General features: G+C 36.3%; 1 protein-coding gene across 9 annotated transcripts in view; it reads right to left on the bottom strand.

The window, feature by feature from the left end:
• The window catches only part of DMD (dystrophin), a 2428671-nt gene that overhangs the window by 1084318 nt on the left and 1319137 nt on the right, over positions 1-25216 (bottom strand). For all 9 annotated transcript variants that reach the window (XM_077145121.1, XM_077145123.1, XM_077145120.1 and 6 more), the window contains one exon: positions 1932-2079. In XM_077145121.1, the coding sequence (XP_077001236.1) occupies positions 1932-2079 (148 nt within the window). The remainder of the gene's footprint in view (positions 1-1931; positions 2080-25216) is intronic.

The following is a 25216-nucleotide window of genomic DNA, read 5'->3' as shown; positions in this document are numbered from 1 at the left end:
ACACTGGATATGATTAGCCACAGAGTAGAGGCTGTGGAAAATTAGTTTAGTGAATTCAACAATAAAAATTATCTAAAATGAATCTCACATAAAAGAAAAGGCTGATGAAAATCAACAGTAACATCACTGAGTGGGGGGGCAGCTTCAAGCAGCCTATTGTGGGTGTAGTTGGAGTCCTTGAAAAGGGAAAGGGGCAAAAGCTACTTAAAATAGCAATTGGTAGGCACTGCAATGGTGGCTCAGTGGTAGAATTCTCACCTGCCACACAGGAGACCCGGGTTCAATTTGCGGAAACTGTCCATGTATAAATATAAATATATATATATATATATATATATATAGCAATTGCTGAAATTTTTCTAAATCTGGTGAATACTATAAAAGAAGCTTAAAAGACCTCAAACACAAGAAACATGGAGAAAACGACACCAAGGCATTTCATAAAAAATTGCTTGATCCCAAAGTGCTCCCTCATAAGCCTCTTGCATGCTAATCTCCATCTTAGAGCATGCTTCCCAAGAAATCCAACATGAAATATGTACTGAAATCCATACTCAAACTTCTATCCTCTGGGGAGCAGAATGGAGGTATATATACACTTCTATGTTGCCTGACTTTTGCACGAATTTATAGTTCTTCTATAATTAAAAAATGCAGATTAAAATATATATAACTACCTTGTATCTTTGGAAATGGTGAGAAGTTTAGACAACTCCCCAGAACAGTTTAGAAGATTCTTATTTATCTATTGTTCAGACAGAGCCCTTGTGATGCTGCATTAGCCATTAAAATTAATTTTAATGCTATTAAAAATTCACCTGCTGTATGACAGCAGGTTAGAAATCCATGAATTTTCTTCATCTTCAATTTCCAATGCTGATTGTGTATACAAGTTTGATTGATATAAATATAACTAGACAAGATTTTAAAAGTATTCGCTTTCTGTGCTTACTTAGCTTGTCAGATACACAGGTGGTTAACATGTTTAATTCCTTAATATCAAAAGGCATATCTGCTATGCAAAAATATTTGAGAATTGTATATGTGAATATGATAATGCTTCACGAATTCAGCATGTTGAAATATCTAGACTATTTAATAAACTACCTTTTCCTGGCCTTCGTCTTTCTTTAGTCAGTATATTCTGGTATTTAAAAATTAGCTACAATATAAATCCAGTTGACTGAAAATCGCTACATGAACAATTTGAGCAAAGAGTTGAAAAAAACACTTAAGCCTTGGTTTAATAAATTACTTCTTATACCTAAACTATATATGTTATAATCGAAATTACACCCTCCACAATCCGATTTATCTGTATGATCAAAAGACACAACAAGTTGAAATTAAAAGATGCACTGGTTATATCTATATGTTGCATCTCCATTAACATAAACCATAAAGAAGTCAGTAAGTATCACCAATTAACTCTGCATTGTTTTGGTCTCTGGCCCATCGCAGAAGGCATTTTGTCAATAGAATATTTAGAAATATTGCTACATCACCACAAATTGTCTTTAGGGAAACAGAACTGTAATTTTATCATGATGGATATTTCTAGCAACGATATCACTGCTAAATATACCATAAGTTTTCCTTCTGGAAAACAGATTCCAACATATGGCAATAACATACACTGCTCTAAAGCCATCCTCCTATAAGATGCTTCACTGTATCACAGATTCAATTATACTCTGTGGTTCATCAGCTAACCCAGTTATGTCTACTCCATCATGACACAAAAAGTCTGTTGAACAGTCTCCCAACATGATCATTACGATGGCATTACAAAATGTGTTGCGATGACAACAAAAGCCCAAAATTACAAATTTCCATCATCCACTGCAACCTGAACAGAAATACGTTAAGTAGCCATGAATCAATCACGGCACAGATAAAGACGATTGGAAAAAGAGATTTCAAAAACTTACCTTAAGGTACCATTTGTATTTGGCATGTTCCCAATTCTCAGGAATTTGTGTCTTTTTGAGAAACTGTTCCGCTTCTGTTAGCCATTGATTAAATATCTTCATATCATAATGAAAGCGCCGCCATTTTTCAACAGATCTGTCAAATCGCCTAGGGGTGAAAGGTTGGATCATAAAAAAAGAAATGGATAATATAAGACAAATTATATGGACATAGCATGTGCATCTTCCTTTTGGCAAGGATATGCTTCTTACAGTTTCACATATTTGAAATTTTCTATTTCAAATAACAGAAATAATAATACTGAATAGGACTGACAGTTTAAATTAAAGGCTGTAATCTTTTCCTTTAAATTTGACTATATTTCTTGATGGAAACAAAGACTAAAACAATTACTTTGGAGAATTAGCATTTTCTTCCCTGTGATCACATTTAATTTTTAAAAAGAATTCCAGGAATTTAAAAATATAACATTCTAATGCATTACATATTTAGTAGCTATATATTCAATTCCAAAAATATTTTTTTGGGATCAAAACCAAGTTATCTCGGGGGGGGTCACTGTGGCTCAGCAGGCAGAGTTCTCGCCTGCCATGCCAGAGACCCAGGTTCGATTCCTGGCGCCTGCCCATGCAAAATAAAACAAAATAAAATAAAGTTATCTCATAGAGACTTTCAGCTTCAATATTCCTCTTGATCAAAAAGAGTCTACTCAATAAGATCCTCAAGCATCCAGGAGGACAGATATAACTTATATTTCAGGCAATTAACCAACTAATTAATATACTAGTCCAAATCTGATGAGGGGTGTTTTTTTTATTGTATACACTAACATTTTTAATCGGAATGATGAAAAAACTTAGACAAGACAATGTGCTAATATCACATATGACAAGAATGTTAAGAAGTAGGTATTTGGTCATTTTCTAGTTATAGTTGACTGAGGCAGAAATGATATGAACAGGGCTTTAGGTTTGCCCTAAGGCAGTTGCACATAAAAATCACCTGGGGTGTTTTAAAACAAAACAAAAACAAAACACTGATCCTGGGGCTTCACTCCAGACCAATTAAATTAGAATCTTTGGAGGTGGAACCCTGGCATTCTGGTATGTTTTAAAGTGCCCCAGGCAATTCTCACGCACTGCCAAGGTAAAAACAACTGTTGTAAGTTGTATGGCGTTTATAGTTTACTGAGTCTCCTGAAATCTGTTCAAACCAGAATCTGCAAGCACCAAAGCAGAAGTCATCCTGCATCCGAGTAAAGGAATTTGTCAAAGTTCTACTTCTAAGAAGCAATGGACTATACTTTTGAATACCTTGACATTGTCTCAGACTTCTCTTCTATTTAGGAACTTTAAATAACTTAGTAACTTAAACAATCCACTACTCTATACTGGTTTATGGGGAAGGAAATGGGATTCACATTTATTGAGCAGTTACTACAAGCCAGTCACGGGCTCTGCTTTTACATATGCCATTCCATGGAATCCTATGGCATCGCTGCAACATAACAATTAATATTCCCATTTTTCTGTAGGAGAAACACGGAGAGGCAGAGTAACTTGCCAAAAGGGAAATAAGTACTAAATAGGAATGAGGGGATTCTAACCCAGATCTTTCTGGTTTCAATGGTACTTTTCCACTACTGTACATAATGCCTCACTGGAATATCCTTTTTTCAAGATAGAGTTCCATTTTATGGGCTAAACACGATAATGTAATGGTTTATTTGTAAGCTCTTTTTTTCTTATTCTTTATTATCTTTCAAAGATTTAATTATCCTTCTAAATGTACATCACATTCTATCAGGCATTGTACTTAATGAATATTTTTTATTTGTAAACAAATATAAAAGGGACAGTATTTTGGTAGCATAAAAAAGGCAGCCAACCGTAGCTGGAAAAAAGCAATCTCTAACTTTAGCTAGCTAAAAAAATAAGAAAGTTGCCTTTAATAATTAATGGCATTCTACAGTTGATGAAATATGATATGCCTGTTGGCAACAGAATGATCTTGGAAATGTTTCATGTGTTTAATAATAACTTAGCATTCATATATTTTCAGCACTGTCTAACACACAATAAGTAACTTCAGAATGCATCTTAAGAGTTCATTTCCTTAAAAAAAAAGAATTATGCATTGAATGTGTCTTACAGGCACTTGTATCATTGGGGTCAAAAACTTGCTGTTGAATTATTAGCCACAAAGCTATAGTTAGCAAAGTTAGCATTTTTCCATCTTAGTGAGACTACAGTTGATTTGAATTTTCATTATATGCATTTTCCTCCGTGGTCCAGTTTTTCAACAGTGTGGATTTCATACTTTGTGATTCAATAAAAGAAAATAATTTAAAATGGCATAATTTCAAAAATGGCTGGTTCACACACAAAGGACTACCATCTCCAACTCTCCCCCTGCTACCACAGCCTGGGAAGCAGGAAAAAACTAACCAGAGCAGAGAAGAATTACAATTTGGCCACAACTTTCCACTCCATTTTTCCAGCACTCATCAGTCCCTTTCTTATTTTGCTTCTCCCCCCACCCCCAATGCGATCACCTGACTGATCCCCTTGCCAATACTTTCAGCTACCAGTAGGTGATCACTTTTCCAACCCTTGTGCCATAAATACCTACTCTTCCCTCCAGACTGCTGTGTACCTCCAACATTCTGACCTCAAACCTGCTTCACAGACACCTCCTTTCACTACTCGCCATGCTGCCAATTTCCATCCTCCACGCGATTCCACAAACCCTTGGCCCAAACCCTCTTCTTCTTCACCGATGATCTTTTCTACGAATTCCCCAAGAGAAGAAAATATGTGTCCGTACACTTGATCATTGTACCCCTCTGCAAGACAGAATTAGAGATGGGACAGGAAGGGGAACAGGCTGCGGGCTTGAGGCCTCCATTTATGATCTGGACCCAAGTCCACACGCCAGCCAGATGGGACTATCTGCAGAACCCTTCCACTCTTTCCCTGCTCCAGCTTCAGGACCCTATTGTTACTCTGTCCTTTAGTCCCATAGCCCTGAAACATCTCCTTTCCTTTTGCTCCCTGCTCCCCAACTCTTGCAACCCAAACCTTCACATATTTCAAGACTTGATACAAACTACTTACACTGTCACTTTGTAACTCTATGGATACATAGTATCCCATATAACATACAATTACTAACATTCTGAAAACTGCAAGGCTGATTTCATTTTATTATTAAAATTAATGTCAAAATGAGTAACTCTAGTCAAACAAAATATTAAAGAATAAAAGCCTGTGCTTTGCACGTGATGATATTTAATGTGAATAATAATACTTTAAACTCCGTTTCAAGCATCACATAAAATTTTAAAATATACTTTTCAGCTTTTAATAGGCACCGTTAAACAGCAGAGTCTAAGTCCATTTTTTGAGTCTACTATATAAAATTACAATTTTTATCATGGCTACTTATAAACTTACAATCTTTCCACCAAAGAAAATCCCAATGAATGGATATAAACGTTGCTAGTTTTATAGTTACATTTATAAATTTAATGGCTTATCAGTCAATATGCTCCTTAAATTTCTCTCATTCCATTAATTGAACTGTCCATGAGTTAGTAAAAAGGCAGCAACAACTAGAAACACATAGAGACATTAAAAATAACTTCCAGGCAAATAAATAAAAATGTAGGTCTCTATACTCTTTCTAGAGGGAAAAAAAAGAGAGAGAAGTGCCCCTCCTCCACCCCACTCCCCCACAGCGGCAGTAAAAGGAAATAGAGATGCAACTAAATAAAGGACAAAAAAAGTCAGTATAAACATATGGATAATAAATCAACCGATTTTAAAATTTTGCAAATATTAAAAATCTCATTGGCTATGCAAGCAGTATTTAAAATTACACTGCTGCTTCATTTATGCACAGCATAACTTATTTCTTGCTGTTCTAAATCAAGTTAGTCAGATTATTCTAGAGCATAAATTATATTTAGCGAGCAATTTAGGTACTTTGGCACATACTTTAACACTTTCAGGCCATTAAGGTGGTGTTGAATTCTGTGAAATAGAATTAAATAAATAACACCCTCGTAGCCTTGTGACATATCCATTGTGGCTTTGTACTTGGGTTTGTAAGCCCAGCATTGGGGCTGCTGATTATTTTCTCTTACATATCCCATCTTTAATTAGGTGAACAGGAGAGATCTTGGCTAAAGACTCATGGTCCTAATTATAGGTACTAATAAATAAAAGTCCAATGAGCTATCTGCCCTAAATCATAGTAACACCCCTCTCTCCCCTGCTGCCCTAATAATAGAATTATTTAAGACAAAATTCAGTAGAAAAGAGTTGTGAAAGTTTTTCCATAGGACCTGATCTGGTGGAAGGGGCTCTCCCATGGCTCCAACTCCCCTCACTTACCCCATTCCCCTTTTAATTCTCATGCCTAAGTCACTGTCCCCTAACCTTGTAGATTAAAGTCAGTGTCCTCATGCCACATTTATTCCAGTCTGGATGCAACCCATGACCTCTGCAGGCAAGTAGAGCACAGTGGTCAGGATGTCTCGGTTGGAATTCTAGCTCCATCACTTACTGTGTGGCCTTAGGCAAGCAGATGACCTCTCTGGAAAGGAGGTAGAAAAGAAGGACTCACTTTCTAAGGTTAATCGTGAGGGCTAAATGAACGAACACACATCAACATCTTAGAATAATATCTAGCAGTGTTCGCCAAGTATGTGTAGTGATGGCGGTAGTTCAACCTTTTGTGGCATGAGAGGCCACACCGTACATCCTGGAAACACAGGCTCAGGCGCCACAAAGACTTTCAGCAATGACCACCTCATTACTTACATAGCACAAAGGGTCCAAATGACCAGCAAAAAACGATTCCATAGTGACCTGTCTCCCAGGGAGGCCAACTGCTACTCAGGTTCAGGGTTGGGGGATGGCGAATCCCAAGCCCCACTTTGTGTTGCAGAGGACAGTCAAATCTGCATGGCCCAGGGAGGGATATTTATATAATTCATGGGGAGGAGGGCTCTGTCACCAAGGGTTTCTACCATTATAAGCAGCTGGAACTGCTTGTTCCTAGTTTCAGGTTTAAGATCTAGTCAGGCCTTTTCATTAGACCTAACTTCTCTGTGGAAATGTACTGGAACATCTGCACACAATAGAAAAGGAGGTGGGTAGGAAAGAGCTAGGAGATTGGCACTAGATGTTTCTATGACTTTTCCAGCACATTTTTAAAGGCTTAGGCCTTTAAAAGCAAGTCAACTCATTAGCAGAATCTGCTCAAGTCATTGATTCCCTTCCTTGGGTTCAAACCTGTAAGGACTGACCTCATTAATTTTAGCCTTTAGAGTAGTTAATTAGACCATGCCATTAGCTTGTTTATGGACAAGGAATCATTACTCCAGCATAGAACTGTGGTTGATCATGTCTATTCCTGACAATGCTATGTTCGCTTATATTTAAATGGTTTTTATTGTGAAATATAACTATATTGAATAATACATAAGTCCTCACTGTACCATCACCTAGGCAATGAAATAAAAATGGCCAACAGTCACAACCCCATGCTCTGGAAGTCCCATCCACTCAGTACTCCCTCTCATACCCTCCCATCCTCATATAAACTCCATCCTGACTTTCATGGTAATTGTTTGTACCGGTTTGAAGCTATTATGTACCCCACAAAAGCCACATCCTTTAATCCTCATTCAGTATTGCTGGGTGGGATCCTTTTTATTCTTTCCATGGAGATGTGACCCACCCAGCTGTAGGTGGTACCTTCTGATGAGATAGCTTCCATGGAGAGGTGTCTCCACCTGTTCAAGGTGGGTTGCTTTCTGGAGCCTTTTACAAGGGAACCATTTTGGAAAAGGCTTTAGAGCAACCAGAGCCAACAGAGCCCACAGGTCCAGAGACTGTTGGAGACGAAGAAAGAAAACATCTCCAGAGAAGCCAATGAAGAAGCCTGGAAAGAAAGCTAGCAGACTTTGCCATGTGCCTTCCTAGCTGATAGAGGTGTCCAGAAGGCAAAGACCCCAGCAGACACCAGTCATTTGCCTTTCCAGCTGACAGAGGTGTTGTGGACAGTATCAGCCTTTCTTTAGTGAAGATAATCTCTTTTTGCTGCCTTAGTTTGGACGTTTTCATGGCCTTAGAACTGTAAATTTGCAACTTAATAAATTCCCCTTTTTAAAAGCCATTCCATTTCTGGTATATTGCATTTGCGCAGCTTTATCAAACTAAAACATCATCCACTGCCTGCCTTTTAAAAATAGTTTTACCATTTAAATATGCATTTCTAACCCTGTAGTTTGGTTTTGTATGTTTGAACTTTGTATGAATGAAACCATTCAGCATGTATTATTTTTTGTCTGGTTTCATTTGCTTAATATTATGCTGCTAAGATTAATCCATGGTATCTCTCAAACAGCAAGAACTCCCAAGTTCCCAGATCTTGAGGTTTGAAACTTGTATCTGTAACAGAAAAGCTAAGCCTACCTATAATGATACCTAAGAGCTACTTCCAGAGAACCTCTTTTGTTGCCCTGATGTGCCCCACCGCCCCACGCTCTCTCTCAGCCCAACTCTGCAAAAGAAATCATTACCCTACCTTCTATGTGGGACATGACGTCCAAGGGTGTGACTCTCCCTAGCAACATGGGAGATGACTCTCAGGGATGAGACTGGTCCTGGCACTGTGGGACCAACAACACCTTCCTGTCCAAAAGGGGGAAAAGAAGTGTAACAAAATAAGGTATCAGTGGCTAAGAGAGTTCAAACAGAGGTGAGAGGCTATTCTGGAGGCAACTCTTGCCAAGCCCCAACTGTTCTAGTTTCCTAGCTGCCAGAATGCAATATACCAGAAATGGAATGGCTTTTAAAAAGGGGAATTTAATAAGTTGCTAGTTTACAGTTATAAGGCAGAGAAAATGTCCCAATTAAAACAAGTCTATAGAAATGTCCAATCAAAGGCATCCAGGGAAAGATACCTTGGTTCAAGAAGGCCAATGAAGTTCAGGGTTTCTCTCAAGCGAGAAGGTACATGGCGAACACAGTCAGGGCTTCTCTCTCAGCTGGAAGGGCACATGGTGAACACGGTGTCATCTGCTAGCTCTCTCTCCTGGTTTCTGGTTTCATGAGGCTCCCCGGGAGGTGTTTTCCTTTTTCATCTCCAAAGGCAACTGGGTCTTGGACTCTCTGCTTTGTGATGCTGCAGCATTCTCTGTTCTCTCCAAATCTCCTTCATCCTCCAAATGTTTCCTCTTATGTAGGACTTCAGAAACTTACCAAGACCCACCCAAAGGGGTGGAGACATGTTGTCACCTAATCCAGCTTAACAACCACTCTTGATTAAATCACATCTCCAGGGAGATGATCTGATTACAGTGTCAAACATACAGTATTGAATAGGGATTATTCTGCCTTTACAAAATGGGATTTTGATTAAAACATGGCTTTTCTAGGGGACATACATCCTTTCAAACCAGCACACCAGCCAACATCATTATTGTTAATACAGGGCTCTATCTGAGATCTTACTAACATTTCACATGCTAAATTTACTTTACAGAAACCTAAAACCTTCAGATTGTTCCTAGGCTAAAAAAATCCTGAAACCCAGAGGTCCCAGTATTTCCAAGAACATCAAACAGTTCCATTCCCTGATCCCATATTATTGACAGCCTTTTACCACATGAAAAAGTTAGAATACCCCTAAAGATTGGGAGAAGGATCAAAGGAGGAAGAGTTATTCGGGCTGCTGAATCATTACACTTACATTTCTATTTAGTCTCTAGTGTCTTGGAGCAGCTAGGAAGAAAAACCTGAAATTGTAGAACTGTATCCCATACCAGACTTAGAAATCAGTTCTATAACTACTTGTCAAAACTGTACTTTGAAATTTACTGCTTTTTTGTATATAAGTTTTATTTCGCAATAAAAAATCTACTTATACATAAAAAGATTAAACCATGGTATTGCTTATTCATTGTTGTCTTTTATTCCAAGGTCTGAATACACTAAAAATTGCTGATTTATTTTACTGTTAATAAATATTTGGGTTGTTTCCATTTGGGGGCTATTCCATGCTGGGCTGCTATGGACATTTCTGTACATGTCTCTTGGTATGTGTACACCTGAATTTCTCTAGAATCTATAGATAGTAGTGAAACTGACTGCATACAGGGAATGTGTGGTTTTAATTTTACAAAATAGTGCCAAAGGTTTTTACTCCAGACAGCACTGAATGCAAATTTACCCTCCAGCTTATGATGAGAACTGTAATTACACCACCTTTTCACCACCATTCAGTATTGTCAGACTTTTAAATTTCAATCATTCTAATGGGATGATATCTCATTCTAGTTTACATTTGCATGTTTTTTATTACAAATAGAGCTGAGAACATCTTCATATATTTATTGGTCATTTGGATTTCTTATCTTTTCAAACTTTTTAATAGTATAGTATAACATATATACAAAGCAAAGAAATAAAAAAGCAATCGTTTTCAAAGAACTCTTCAACAAGTAGTTATAGGACAGAGCCCAGAGAGTGTCATGGGCTACCATATGATCCTCTCAGATTTTTTCTTTCTAGCTGCTCCAGAATATAGGAAGCTAGAGGGCTTAAATATTTTTTTATCATCACAATCGACTTTTTTTCTTTCTTTCTTGTGAAAAGTAACATATATACAAAAAAGCAATAAACTTCAAAGCATAGCACCACAATTAGTTGTAGAACATATTTCAAAGTTTGATATGGGTTACAATTCTACAATTTTACGTTTTTACTTCTAGCTGCTCTAAGATACTGGAAACTAAAAGGGATATCAATTTAATGATTCAGCAAACATATTCATTTGTTAAATCCTATCTTCTCTGCATAACTCCACTGTCACCTTTGATCCTTCTATCCCTCTCTTTAGGGGTGTTTGGGCTATGGCCATTCTAACTTTTTCATGTTGGGATAGGCAGATGGAACTATCTGATGTTCTAGAGAGGTTGGGCCCTCTAGGTTTCAGGATTTATCTAGTCCAGGGACACATCTGGAGGTTGTAGGTTTCTGGAAAGTTACTATAGTGCCTGGAACCCTTGTGGAATCTTATATATTGCTGTAGGTGTTCTTTAGGATTGGCTGGAATGGTCCAGGTTGGGGGTTGGCAGGTTATAATAGGCAGCAAAGTCTACCTGAACCTTGCATAAGAGCAACCTCCAGAGTAGCCTCTCAACTTTATTTGAACTCTCTCTGCCACTGATACTTTATTAGTTACACTTCTTTTCAGTCTTTTGGTCAGGATGGAATTGTTGATCTCACATGCCAAGTCTGTATTCATCCCTGGGAGTCATCTCCCACATCGCCAGGGAGACTTTCACCCCTGGATGTCATGTCCCACTTAGTGGGGTGGGCAATGGTTTCACTTGCAGAGTTGGGCTTAGAGAGACTGAAGCCACATCTGAGCAACAAAAGAGGTCCTCAAGAAGTCACTCTTAGGCATGCCTATAGGTAGTCTAAGCTTCTCCATTACCTACATAACGTTCACAAGAGTAAGCCTCCTAATGGAGGGCATGCCCTATTGATTTGGGTGTCCCTAAAGTTTGACACAGTATCAGGGTATTTCCTGATGGTAAAATTGAACAGTTTCATATTTTTTCTCCCCTCCCTCAGGGGACTTTGCCAATATTTTCTGATTATCTGCTTAATATATTCCAAGATGTATCCAGGCATTACATTAATCTATACAGGATTAAAGGACCTCTTTCTTATTCTGGGTTCCCTGTGTTTCAGTTATTCAAGTGAGCTATACAGTTAGGTTGAGTTAGATTATGTGCTACAGAAAAATTACATTCAGACCAAAAAAGCCTTTCTTCTAGTCTCAAAGAGTATGTGTGGTTCTAAAATATAGACATTGTCTTCCTTACCCCTGTGGATTTCTTATTTTTTGTAAAAATGGCAAACATCTTGGAGAGTGCTATTGTGAAACATAAAACATATTAGCTATCTTCTACAGAGTGATCACTTTATAAACACCAGCTAGGTCAAGAAATACAACATTACCATCAGCCATGTTTGCCATTTCTCACTTTTCAAGACATTCTCCCATTTTTCTATTGGATTGTCTATTCTTTTCTTACAGATTTGTAAGGATTCCTCAAAATTATGGATGTACACATTTTTTCAGTTATACATGTGCTTCGAATATCTTCTCCCACTCTGTTGCTTGCCTTATCACTCAATGCTGAGTTTAGGTATACACAATTTAGTAATATACCATGTAGTTCAGTTAATCTTTTTTTTTATGACTAGGGCTTGTGTGTCCTGTTTAAGAAATCTCTCTTATCTAACACTCACTATATTTTATTTAAGAGCTTTACTGATTTGCTTTTTCCAGTTGGGCTTATAATTTACCAGAATACTATTTTTGTGTATTGTGTGAAATAGCACCTATTTTTTTTCCTAAGTCAGAGATTTCATTTTAATTTTGGGGGGGGTAAGGCATGCATAAAGAATACAATTATGGATGTACAGTAGAAACACAATGGGTGAAAATCACTCATGCTAATGAAAAGTCCTCTCGTTCTGCTCTGTTAAAAACTTTATCATTTGAAATATTTTTAGAGCAAGGTAAAGAAATAAACAGTGGCATAAAGTGATACCCTTCTTATTAGGTTTTACTGTTTTCAATATATCCATTGCTGGTATTTTTTTACAGCTCTGGATTGACATTTTATTTCATAAAACCCTGTTTATTTTATTGATTCCTAATCCTCTCTAGACTGTGTGCCTGGTTCTCAGACTTCCAAGCAGTTTGGAGAGGCAGTTCATTTCTTTCAAGTTTTTCACAGCAGTTATAATACTTGGAACCCATGCTCATGCCTTTATTCCTTCTCTTCACTGCTGAATTTTCATACATTTTATTTCCTTCGTTTCTCATAATCACTTTTTCATTTTTCACTGTATGAACAAACAGAAAAGAGATTTACTTCAATTCTGTCACCAACATCAACACTCAATGTGACCTCTTTCCAATCATAGAAAACTCTTTTGTCACGCCTAAAGGCAAAAGGATATTTCTGAATTCCAAAAAAATCGAGTTATTATAGGTGAACTTCTTGCATTTCCTGTCTGGAATTTCATTCACACACAAAGGTTCTACTAACAACCACAGCAGCGGTTGACAAACTTTTTCTGTAAAGGGCTGGGGAATAAATATTTTAGGCTTTGTCGGTGACCTACATATAGTATTGGTTGCAACTACTCGACTCTGCCATTCTAGCAGAAAAGCACCCACAGACGAAACATAAGCAAATGGGGGTGGATAGGTTCCAATAAACTTGATTTACAGAAACAGGTGGTGGCAGACAGGCAGGATTTGCAGATCCTTGAACCAAGGCTGATGACCATTAGTTCCAGCTCTGACTCGTACTTGAGCTGTATGTCCGTATTTCCAGCTGCTCTTGGCCTGTCCTTGCTAGAACATTCTATATGAACCTCAAACATGACGTGTCAATAATTCCTTATTTTCTCCTATAAATCTTTACTTTCAGTTTTAGTGAATGATTCCCAAGCTAGAAATCTTGAGGTCTTCCTTTACTCTTCTCTTTCTCACCATGCCTGTCTCTATATCTCATCAATTTTAAACAAGAGATGTCTCTTTAATTTGGCCTCTTTCTTCAAGTTCCTCTGTCGTGATCTTTCTCGAAAGCCTCTGATATCTTTTACTTGACATATTCTAACCCCTCTCTCCCTATGGTCAGTTCATCGCCACCCTCCCATGTATGTCTACCTAGTTCCTTTTCAACTCCACTGTACATAATACCTAGCCCATCATGTACACGATGCTTCAAAACAATGAGTATCTTAAAGCTTCCAGAACAATCCAGGTCCTATTTCTACTCTGGGCCTTTTGCTGTATCTTAGAACACCATCCCTCTACAACATTACTTTATTCTGCCAAGCCTATCTCCCCCAGAATTCATTATTCCCTAATACAAGTTTCCCCCACTTTGCAAAAACCTCTATTAATATACCACTTCATATTTTAATTATCTATTTACACTGCTATCTTCTCCTATGGGCTTTTCAGGGAAAAGAACATGCCTCATATACCTTTGAATTTCCGTCACTAAGCACTGCTGCTGACACATGGCAATGGTTTCATACGTTTTTTAAATGAATGAATGGATGAATGAAAGCATTTACCATGAATTTGCATAAGCTCCTTATATCTACAATCTAGAAGCCATGAAGGCTTGGGCACATCACCTTACTTCTTTGAATTTCAGTTCCCTCAAATATAAAGCAAGAGTAACATTTCCTACCTGCTATAGCATTCTGAAGGGGATAAAATAATTTCTTTGATATATAAATAGCAATAAAAGTTTAATGTTATTGATATCAATAGTTAATAGCAACCATTAGAAACCTCCACATTTTATAAAACTAATACAGAATTTAGAATTTTAAAAAATTCAGTCTACAATAGCAATCATTTTCTAAATAGGTCAATGAATTTTCAGAGCTCATTAATTCATTAATTGGTGGTTCTCATTAATAGAAAGCACAAGATGACTTTAAAATATAGATAATTTAGAAAGCTTAATGTCATCCAATAAGGAATAATAAACATTACACAGACTTGTTGATGTCTAGTTTAGGGATGAGGACACACAGTTATTTAAGAATTAAGAACTCTTTTCAAAGTGGGTATTTGAGATTTAAAGGATCCTGATAATATGCAAATTAAAAATAGCAATGATAAAGTTAGATAAATGCTGATAACATTATATGTAAGAACCCATAATGTTTCAGGTTATCAGTAACAACTTTACTTAAAGTTCTTTATTTAGAGAAATCTTATTTATTTATGTATATTATACACACGTATATTACATATGTCTACACAAAGTCAAGTACGTATACACAAATATGAGGAACTTGAAATAAATAGATACTAAGGGTTTAGGGGAGAGGTACCATAAATAACTCTGAGATAAATTTATCCATGTTCAAACAGCTGGTAGGGATTCATATCTTCACCTACCTTTGACATCTGATTATTTCATTAGCTAATTATAAAAAGGAAAGCAAAAATATCACTGAAATTACTAATTTCCCTGGTATTCCACAAATCTCCTTTGCCCTTTTCTCTTATAAACATCTTTGCCATAGTCCCAAGACCCAGCAGGCCAGTGATTGTATGAACGGTGCAATATTTGACAATTATGTCATGCTGCAATAATATATAGGGTATACTATTTCTGCACTGCTTCTGAAAAAAAGAGAAAACAATGGAGGATTATGCTAATATTAACCTACAAATTATGCAATTTCAGTGTCTTGATTTGGCACAATTAGCACCCTGCAAAAATACACAAAGTAGCAAAAATAGTTTGGCATTAGTAAGCTATAGCGTTACTTTTAATATATTTAGGACCTTTAGGAGAAATCACCTGAAGAAACTGATTCAACAGTCTAAATTGGATAATTTGCATTTCTAAAAAAGTTAAAGTTAACATACTTTCTGAGGCTTTGATATATTCATGGGTCTCCTTTAAAAGGTGACAGAGTTTAAATCTACTCTTAACTGACATATCTTCTAGTATATAGTGCAAGAGAAGATGAAATTGTTTTAGACACCAAAGCTTCCAACTCGTATCATTAATTTGTTGGCTAGAGGGGATATTTGAAATAAGGATGTCCTTCTAGTCATTCAGACACAAAACGTGAAATATCTAGGTTCTTTTACCTAGTAATAACAGCAAAAGTAGCCATAGCCATAGCTATGTGCCAAACACTCTACTAAGAATTTCACATTCAATGCAGAATTTAATACTCTCATCAACTCCTAGAGGCAGGCATCGTTACATTGATTTTGTGGATGGGAAAACTACAACTGGTGGAGGCTACATAACTTGCATGTTTCTAAGCAAGGATGCAAGACAGTACCGTTTTTGAAAAGGAATAGTTTACAGCATATATGGTTTGCTTTAGGGTCATTAAAATTATATTCTAGCATGGGAGATAAGAAATCCTACTTATGTAATAGTCCATCTGCTTGTACATAAGACAGAGTGGTACTGTTCAGTTCCACCCTAGTTTGAGAATCATAAACTTGATATTTAAAAGGACAAGATTCATACTTGACCTAACAAACTCTTTCAAGCAGCATTTTCTCAACCTACCAGGCCACCACAGGAAGCATTTCATACTCTAAAAACAACAGAACTTATCCTGATTTTCCATAAACATTCTTGAGGATTCCTTATCTGTTTTGGGTTTGCTTTTGTTCATATTACTTTCCGTCTTTAAATCTTCTTTCCCTCGGTTTTCTGAGGAAATCCACCAGACACAACTTCCTTCATGAAGACCTTTATGATGCTGTCAACTAGTGGTAATCCATCCTTTCTCTAAACTTCCCTAACACTCTTTTTGTCCTATTTTGAAGAATTCATTCCATCCTAATTTTTATTTGTGTAATTATCACCAAACTACACTAACGGGTAGAAGCTATGTTATTTTTGTCTTCTGTAATAGGTACCCATAAATACTGTCAATTTTTTAAAGGATACTAAAATATACATTTGCAATACACAAAATTTGTATGTTAACATCCATTTTAAATTATTTTATCGTTCAAATGGAAAGTATTCTGCAGAGTAGAACATCAAAACTATCTTTTTTTTCAAAATATAGACTGATTTTTTTTTTTTTTTACTTCAAACAAGTAGAAAAACAAAGAGGCTGTGGAGCATAGGAAATTCTGCTTTATTGGTTATTAGAGCTTGGTAAATTTCTGTAAGAGTTTTAAATTTGTTGATTTCAGAATTCTCATTTGTGAAATGGGCATGACTATATCTACTTCACAAGGTTGTTATAAGGATTAGGAATAACATAGTGAAGTTTGGTGAACATATAATAAGTCCTAAATCAATGGTAACATTATCAATAATCAGAATATCCAGAAATATGTTTATATATATACACACACACATACATAATTGCCCCATAATATTAAATTGCTAAATGCATGTACATATAAATGATAGGTTTCCATTCAACATAAGTAGAATTTCTTTTCTACCTTTACTTATTCACAGAGTGATATCTTCAGGTAGGAACTAGTTTTCTTGCCCATAAAGCTCAAACATTTTACTATGTATAAACTGATTTTTTTGCTAGGACAATTGGGCAAACCAAATCGATTACAGTAAATGCAGTCACATGCCTTTCCTTGCTTCCTTCAAATGGCGGAAGGGGGGATGGGGACAGTACATTTGATCCAACTACAAGAAATTTAACTGAAAATTTTCAGCTAAGGCAGAATAAAAGGAAATATCCACTTTCTTTTAAAATGGAGGGTGAACAGATTCCAATCTTCAAAGAAAGTAAGATGTGTGGATATCATTATCTGCTTAAAAGCATTATTAACATACAGTTTTCAAATAGGCAGAGTCAGAATAAAAAATAGAAAGGTATGGCACATTTCTCCTTAAGTCACCAAAATGTTTATTTTCTCCACAGGCTATAGCAGCAAATCAAAATGTACCACTTAGTACCAGCTTGTGATTTTCCCTTTCCCCAGGGCCTCATTTCTTTTGGCCATGATTAAAATTAAAGATTAAGATTGCTGTGTATTTTATAATATGTTTGGTATGAGAGTGCAATATTACAAACATAACAATAAAATTGAAGCAATTAACTTTTACTTAGCTTCATTCTACATGGGAAATTCTCTTTTCTTTCTTATACAGTTATTACCTTCCATGAGACTGCTTTTCCTATGTAGAAAGTGATAATTAACAAAAGCCTCCTCCCCCCATAATCTACCATATTAATGGACATACATAAGCTATTATTTTTTCCTAATATTTACTGAGTTTTATTTTATTGGAACCAATCTCAAAATTTGCAGAATTAAAAAAAAATTATAGGGACTGTTATGGCTGTCAATGAATTCTACTGTAATTTTCCAAAGAGGAATGAATATCCCCATTTCATTATAAATTGGTTTTAGAACAGGCAGAGATGAAATTAGAGTAAAACCATGAATTTGGAAGAACGAAATGGAATTCACAGAGAATTGCTGCTGAAATTACAGCAAAGTAACAATTCAATTAGAAATTGCAAGGAGAAAAGGTCTTCAGTAGGAAAAAACTAAGAACCATCCTCAGTAGACATGACCTATTTTGTAGGGACTTGTGCCCATAAGTCAGAGGAATGTATCCAAAAGACTTCCTCATAAAATCAGAGGAGTGGTAATTAATTTCAAGACAGATTTTAGTGTATATACATCCAATGAATTTTTTTTTTTTTAAGCATGGGCAGGTACCGGGAATCGAACCCGGGTCTTCTGGCATGGCAGGCGAGTACTCCACCTGCTGAACCACTGTGGCCTGCCCTCAACAAATATTTCTTAAATGAATTAAATATGCCAGGGTTTCTTCTTAGGACTACAGATAGAACGAACGCTCAGTTTTAGTATGAATCTACTGCTCTCATGAAGATTCTGAGGATGGAGCTGACCTGCAGGAAATAGGTCAGTTCCAGCATGATACAATATGAGAGACAACTTCACTTCAATTTCACTGAACTAAACCTGCCCAATTCTAGCAACTACAGTCAAGGAAACTTTCATCATATCTGATTTAATACCTTATGAATAAATATCATCACCAAAATCAAGCCCCTTTTGCTATTTTACATTCCATCTTATTAAAACACAAGTGCATGAGGGAAATATTCTTGGCATAAAGCTACTATATTCATTAAAATTTTTCTATCCTACACCTGAAGGCACATGTCTAAACCCGTAGAGGTTGCTTTATTATTTAATTAGAGCAGATTCTTTTCTATCATTTTATGTGTTTCATCTCAAGTTTCATTAGCATCAGTGTATGCTGTACTCACGGACAAGTAAATATAGATTATGCAGAAAGAAGAAGAACAGAAGTAAAATACAGAAAATTTTTTTTTCAAATAAGAAAAGACATTATATGTGGAAAGAAATAGATACTTTAAGAAATAACACATGAAAGTTCAAAGCCCCATAGAAACACTTCATAAATGTGTGTGAAGTATAGTCTATGCATACTCTATTTAAATTTAACCATTAATTCACCTATTCAATCATATAATAAACCTTTAATAAGTGTTCAGTACTGGGGCTGGCAGTATGTTAAATGTGGGTGATATAAAGAATAAAAAAGGCACTGTTCCTGTAGATGAGAAATTCATAGTATAATGTGTACAATGAATATTATGATGAGGGTATGTACCAAAGTTGTAGCAGACGCTGTACTTGCCCTGCCTAAGTTCTCTTGTCTTTCCACTTCGGTGTCCACTGGCTTGACTTCTGAATGTCAATAACTGAATTAGTTTGCCTGAGGATTCCTTCAGTTTCCCTCTGGCTGTAGAGGTTTGCTTTCCCCACGTGTATGACAGGCCAGAAGTGCTCAGAAGTTCACATTCCTGGGAGTGGCTTTCAACCAATGATCGACGGGAATTGGGGTAGAAATATCCCGTCTCCTTTGCACCCTCAGGTAGATAACTCTGTGTTTTACTCCATCTCTCAGATTTTCCTTTTGGGGATTAAGATCTAACCATCTTCCACAGGGTTAAGTAGGTTGAAAATGTACCTTTTTTAGCAACCTTCTATTTCTTGTCTCACTCCCCTCCCCTCCCCCATTTTCCCAAGATGTTTCCTGTATTTCCCAAATAAACTACTTGGACTAGAATCCTTGCCTTAGGGTCTGTTGAAGGAAATCCAAACAAAGACAAATGGAAGTGCAAGAATAAAGAAGAGTGAGCTGACTGTCTAAACAGTTGTTTAGAGAGCAGGGATGTGGGGGATGTAGAAAGTTTTCATGGTGGATCCAGGTCTAAAAGGATGAGGAGAGCTTTCCTGGGCAGAGAAAGAAGGAACAGCATTATATCTAGAGGAACAACAAGTTGTTAGGCCCAGTCCAGTGGTTCTCAAATTTTAGCATTGATCACCTGGTGGACTCATTGAAAAACACATCACTGGGACCCATCTCCAGAATTTCTGATTTAGTAGAAACCGAGAATTTGTATTTCTAGTAAGTTTCCAGGTGATGCTGATACTGCTGTTGTGGGGACCACACTTTGGGAACCACTGGCATGAAGGCTACATGATAGGTAGGCAAGAGGGATTGGACAAGCTAATGAAGGCTTGTGAATATCTTGTATCCTAAAGTAAAGTTTTGTTTTGTCTTTTGAGCTTATTATTGCTAAAATCACTGGTTGCAAAAAAGGGTACCAAAATAATACCAAAGCAATTGTCGATTTATGCAATGCAATAAATGGCAAAACTTCTGAGAAGAGAAAATACAGTATATACCCTATGCATTTTCTGCCAGGATTTCTCAGGCTCTATTTTTCTGCCCCAATTTCTCATATATGTAGCCTATAACTTTCTGGGCTTCCCACTAACCTACAACTAGTGGCCTGGCAGCTTCACGCTTCTCACAAGCCATGGCATAGATTACAGCGACGCTGAAGATTTCTCCTGCAGTCTCATGAAACCAGAAGACATCAGTCATCCATAGCGACTCTTCTCTGTGTGAGTGTATTGCATTTTGTCCTTGAAAAGGAGATCTTGGATATGTTGAGTCAGAAAAGCATCAAAAAGATAGAGATGAGTTATTACTGGTTGTCTTTGAGTTGTAAACATGTGCAAATGCATCTTACAGAAGATGAGACCAATGCAGAAACTGGAAGACTAATCAGAGTTTTTGAAATAGAAAGGCGAAAAGGCAAGATTTGAAATTTAGAGAGATGATTTTGAAAGCTGTAGAGAGGAATTATAATTGGGTGAAAGGTCAGAACAGTGGTTTTCAACCTTGCTGCACATTGGAGTTCTCTGAGAAATTTAAAAGATACACCTGAGTTTCTGATTTAATTAATATAGGGGGTGACTTGTGTGTCAGGATTTTCCCCCAACATTTTATTATAGAAATTTCAAGTGTACAGCAAAATTGAAACTCATATACCCACAGCCTATATTCTACCATGGATATTTTACTATACTTTATATACTACATACCTATTCACCTATACATCACTCTGTTATGTTTCTCCATGCCCGTTTGTATTTCAAAGTAAATTGCAGATGACAATGTATTTTCTTCTAAATATATCAATGTGCACATCATTAACTAGAGTTCAATATTTGCTTATAGCTTTTTCTTTGTTAGCACTGGTATTTTTCAAAGTTCTCAGATGATTCTAAGGTGCAGTAAAGGCTGTAGGCCACTAGACTTTACAAAGGTAAGCAGTATAAAAGCAACTAAAGGAATAAAAAAATATATCTAGAAGAAAATTTAACCAAGGATATAAAGGACTTGTACATGGAAAACTACAAAACACTGCTGAAAGAAAAGAAGCCCTATATAAATGGAAAAATAGCCTATGTTCATGGATTGAAAGATGTACTATTGTTAGGAAGTCAAAACTTTGAAGAACAATTTATGGATTCAGTGCAATCTGATCAAGTTTATAGTAGTCTTCTTCATAACAATGGAAAACACAATGATCAAATTCATATGAGAGGTCAGCTGGCCCCAGATAGCAAAAACCATCTTGAAAAAGGGCAAATCTGGAGGACTGGTACTTTTCAATTATAAAACATACTGCAAAGCTACACTAATCAAAACAGTGTGGTACTGGCATAAGGAAAGGCATATAGAACAATGGAATAAGATTGAGAATGCAGAAATAATCCCACATATCTATGGCTAATTGAGTTTGACAAGAGTGTCAAGTCTACTCAATGGGCAAAGAATAATCTTTTCAACAAATGGTGCTGGGAAAACTGGATATTCATGTGCAAAACAATAAAAGCAGACCCTTATATCACAACATATTTAAAAATGACTCAAAATGTATTTGGGACAAAAAACAAAAAGTGTTTGCAAAGTCCCTTGAGGGACTGGGAAAAATAGAACAATTATGTTTCCCCACCAGGGGAATTCCTGACATTTTCTTAAGCAAGAGAGGCTTAAGAAATTTAATAAGCCAAGGCCTCAATATTGATCCTTGCCCTTACAAAACTTATTTCTGTAATAGTAAACTGAACTTACTTAGGATTAGTGCCTAAGAGCCATCTCCAGAAAATCTCTACTGTTGCTCAAATGTGGTCCTCTCTCTAAGCCAAACTCTGAGCTTCCCCCCAATGTGAGACATAATTTTCAGGGGTGTCATAGTGAGACATAACTGGCCCTGGAATCGTGGGAAATAGCTGGCCCTGGCACTGTGAGAAATAAGTTCCAAGAATGAGCCTGGCCCTGAAATCATAGACGAACTGACCAAAAGGGGGAAAAGAAATAGAGTTTCAATGGCTAAGAGATTTCAACTCGAGTCAAGAAGTCATTCTGGAGGCTACTCTTATGCAAGTTTCAGCCAGGCATTGCAAACTGCCACAATATGGCAACCCCCAACCAACAGTGTTCCTGGAAACCCTGAAAGATATCCTGTGTGCTTATAAAATTTTACCTAAGTTTGTTTTTCAGAGACTTGAAACCTACAGATTGTTCCAATGCCAGAAAAGCTCTGAAACCCAGAGATACCGGACTCTCCAAATATAACAACTGGTTTCATTGGTTCATCCCTTTGTCCCTTAATAACAATGTCCCTTTTCAGCCTTGAAGCAGTCAGAAGAGTTGTTGTCCAGATATCCCTCAGGATTGAGAGATAATTATCAAATGAGAGGGAGGAATTATAACCAAGAAATCAGGATTTAAGGGATGATTTTGATTACTGAATCGTTAAACAGATATTCCTTTCTGTGGATATTATGGTACACAGAGGGGAATACTGAAAGTTCTAATCTATAATTAAGCTGCCCAGATATTGAAAATGATTGTAAAAGCCCTTATCTTGTGCCTTTGTGACTGTAAGAGCTGTTATGCCCTTTATTGGTCATTTTATTTTAGGGCAAAGGCCTTAATGCCAATGAAGTCAGCCATTAACTAGCCTCAGCCCCAGACATCTGTAAATCATATCAGCTAGATTCTGCTGCTGAAAGATAACTGGTCTCCATTCCTTTTGGCTTACACCTTTAGTACTGAAGTGATAGCTCTGCCTCCCCTCCTTTTAACTTATGTTCTCCTATTGAAAGGATAATGATAACACATATCTCCTTTTCTGCTTTGAATTTACTATCTGAAATGGCCTCATCTCCCCTTACTAACATCCTTAAAAATCTTGAAGCCCTAAAACTTGGGGAGACAGAGTTTGGGCTGCTAGGCCATCTGCTCTCCTACCAGGCTTGTAGTAATAAACTCTTTCTTTGAAAAAAAAAATCACTCAAAATGTCCTAAAGACCTAAAAACAATGACCTCGAGGACTCCTACAACTCAACAACAAAAAGACAAACAGCCCAATTAAAAATGGACAAATGACTAGCATCATCACTTCTTCAAAGAAGAGATACAAACGGACACTAAGCATATGAAAAGGTGTTGACCATTATTAGGCATTAGGGAAATACAAATTAAAACCCTAGTGAGATATCACTTGAAATCTACTAGAATGGCTGCTATTAAAAATAACAGAAAATAGCAAGTGTTGACAAAGAGGTGTGCAAATGACCCTCATAATTATTGGTGGGAATGTAAAAAGGCAGCCAGAGAGAAAGTGAATTACAAGTTATCAGGGACAGGGGTCAGTTTGGAGGACAGGACTAGAGGATTAATGCTTAATGAATATAAAATTTCTCTTTGGCTGATAGAAAAGTTTTGATAATGGATGGTGATGATGATAATACAATCCTCTGAATGTAATTTTTATTCCTGAGTTGTACACTTGAAAGTAGTTAAAGGAAAATTTTACGTTGTATATGTGTATATATATGTAAATATGATCACAGCAAAAATAAAAACAAACAAAAAAACAAACAAAAGATAGACAGTGTAAAGATTTTTTTCCTAAATCTTATTAGTGTTATGTACTATGTCCACTGCTCAATTAACAGTATGGCTTATTCAAGCAATAACTGTGCAAAGGAGTTATTACTCACAGATAAGAAATTGAGATTCAGAGTATTTAAATAATTTGTAAATGTTCACATGGCAAGTGAATGATAGAGTTACTATTCTAATCCGATTTTGATTGATCCCATAGAAGACCGCATACATTTTCACTTTGTACATTTTTCTAACTGTCTCTAATGCTCTGGGGGTGGAGATGAAAAGACAGACTTAAGTTAGATATTTAAGTTTAACAACATCCATTACAGTTTTTGAAAGTAAAAGGAACAAAAACCTAAGGTGATATCCAGTACCATTTTTTTCTTAACTTTTCTAAATAGGAGAATTGGTTTAAGAAGAGTATCTTGTACATAAGGCAAATAAAAATGTCTTTCATTTTCTTTTTATTTGGGGGGTTCTTTCTTCTTAGAATGTCTTGATATGGATTTGTTTCAGCTTAATGCAACCTTCCTTCAATTTGCTGTTAAATGGCTATTACCTTTATATTGGTATTTTTTTTAATCATACTTTTTTGCTGGTGAAAGAAAAGGCAGAACAAAATTCCCAAACTACAAAATGGTAGAAGAAAAAAACCTGCCATATTATTCCACCCTAACACAACATCTATTGGGATGGTGAGACAATTTTTCCCTTTATCATTTAATTAATCCTTTAACCCAAGTTTGGAGGTATTGATTTAATATCAGGTGAAATGTATTATACATAGTCATTCAAGGCCTGAAAGCTTCTGAAAAATCAAAGGCAAAGTTAAAATTGTAAAACAAGAAGATTATCTTCAAGGAAAAACAATTACACTGACACCTTACTTCTCAACAGACACAATGGAAGCCTGAGAGTAACCAAATGTTATCTTCAACATGTATATTTCGAATTGTTGGATTTCAGAGTATGCTACCCTGAATTTTACTAGGCTATTGCTAAATTATACTCTAATTTGGTTATACTAACTTTAAATTCCATGAGAATTATGAGTGTGTGACTTCATAGCCTACAGACATTTTTTTTAACTTTTAGTAATCTGATGGAAATGAATGGCATCTCATTTTGTATTTCTTTGATAACTAATGAGATTGTGTATCTATTCATAGGTTTGCTTGACCCTCAACTCGTTTCTTCTGTGAATTATGCTTTATTTTTTTTAATCCTTTAGACATATTGTTCATATTGGAGTTTTATACATTGTTTTCTATCGATAGGTTTGAATCTTTAATAAATTCTGACATGAATCGTTTCCTAGTTATAGTATTGAAAATATCTTCTCTGAGCCTATCTTTTCTTTGTTTATTGTGT

Source organism: Tamandua tetradactyla, chromosome X (genome assembly GCF_023851605.1).
Source record: "Tamandua tetradactyla isolate mTamTet1 chromosome X, mTamTet1.pri, whole genome shotgun sequence".
NCBI classification, from domain to species: domain Eukaryota; kingdom Metazoa; phylum Chordata; class Mammalia; order Pilosa; family Myrmecophagidae; genus Tamandua; species Tamandua tetradactyla.
Note: the sequence above shows the minus strand (reverse complement) of the source record. Positions and strands in the feature narration are given on the sequence as shown.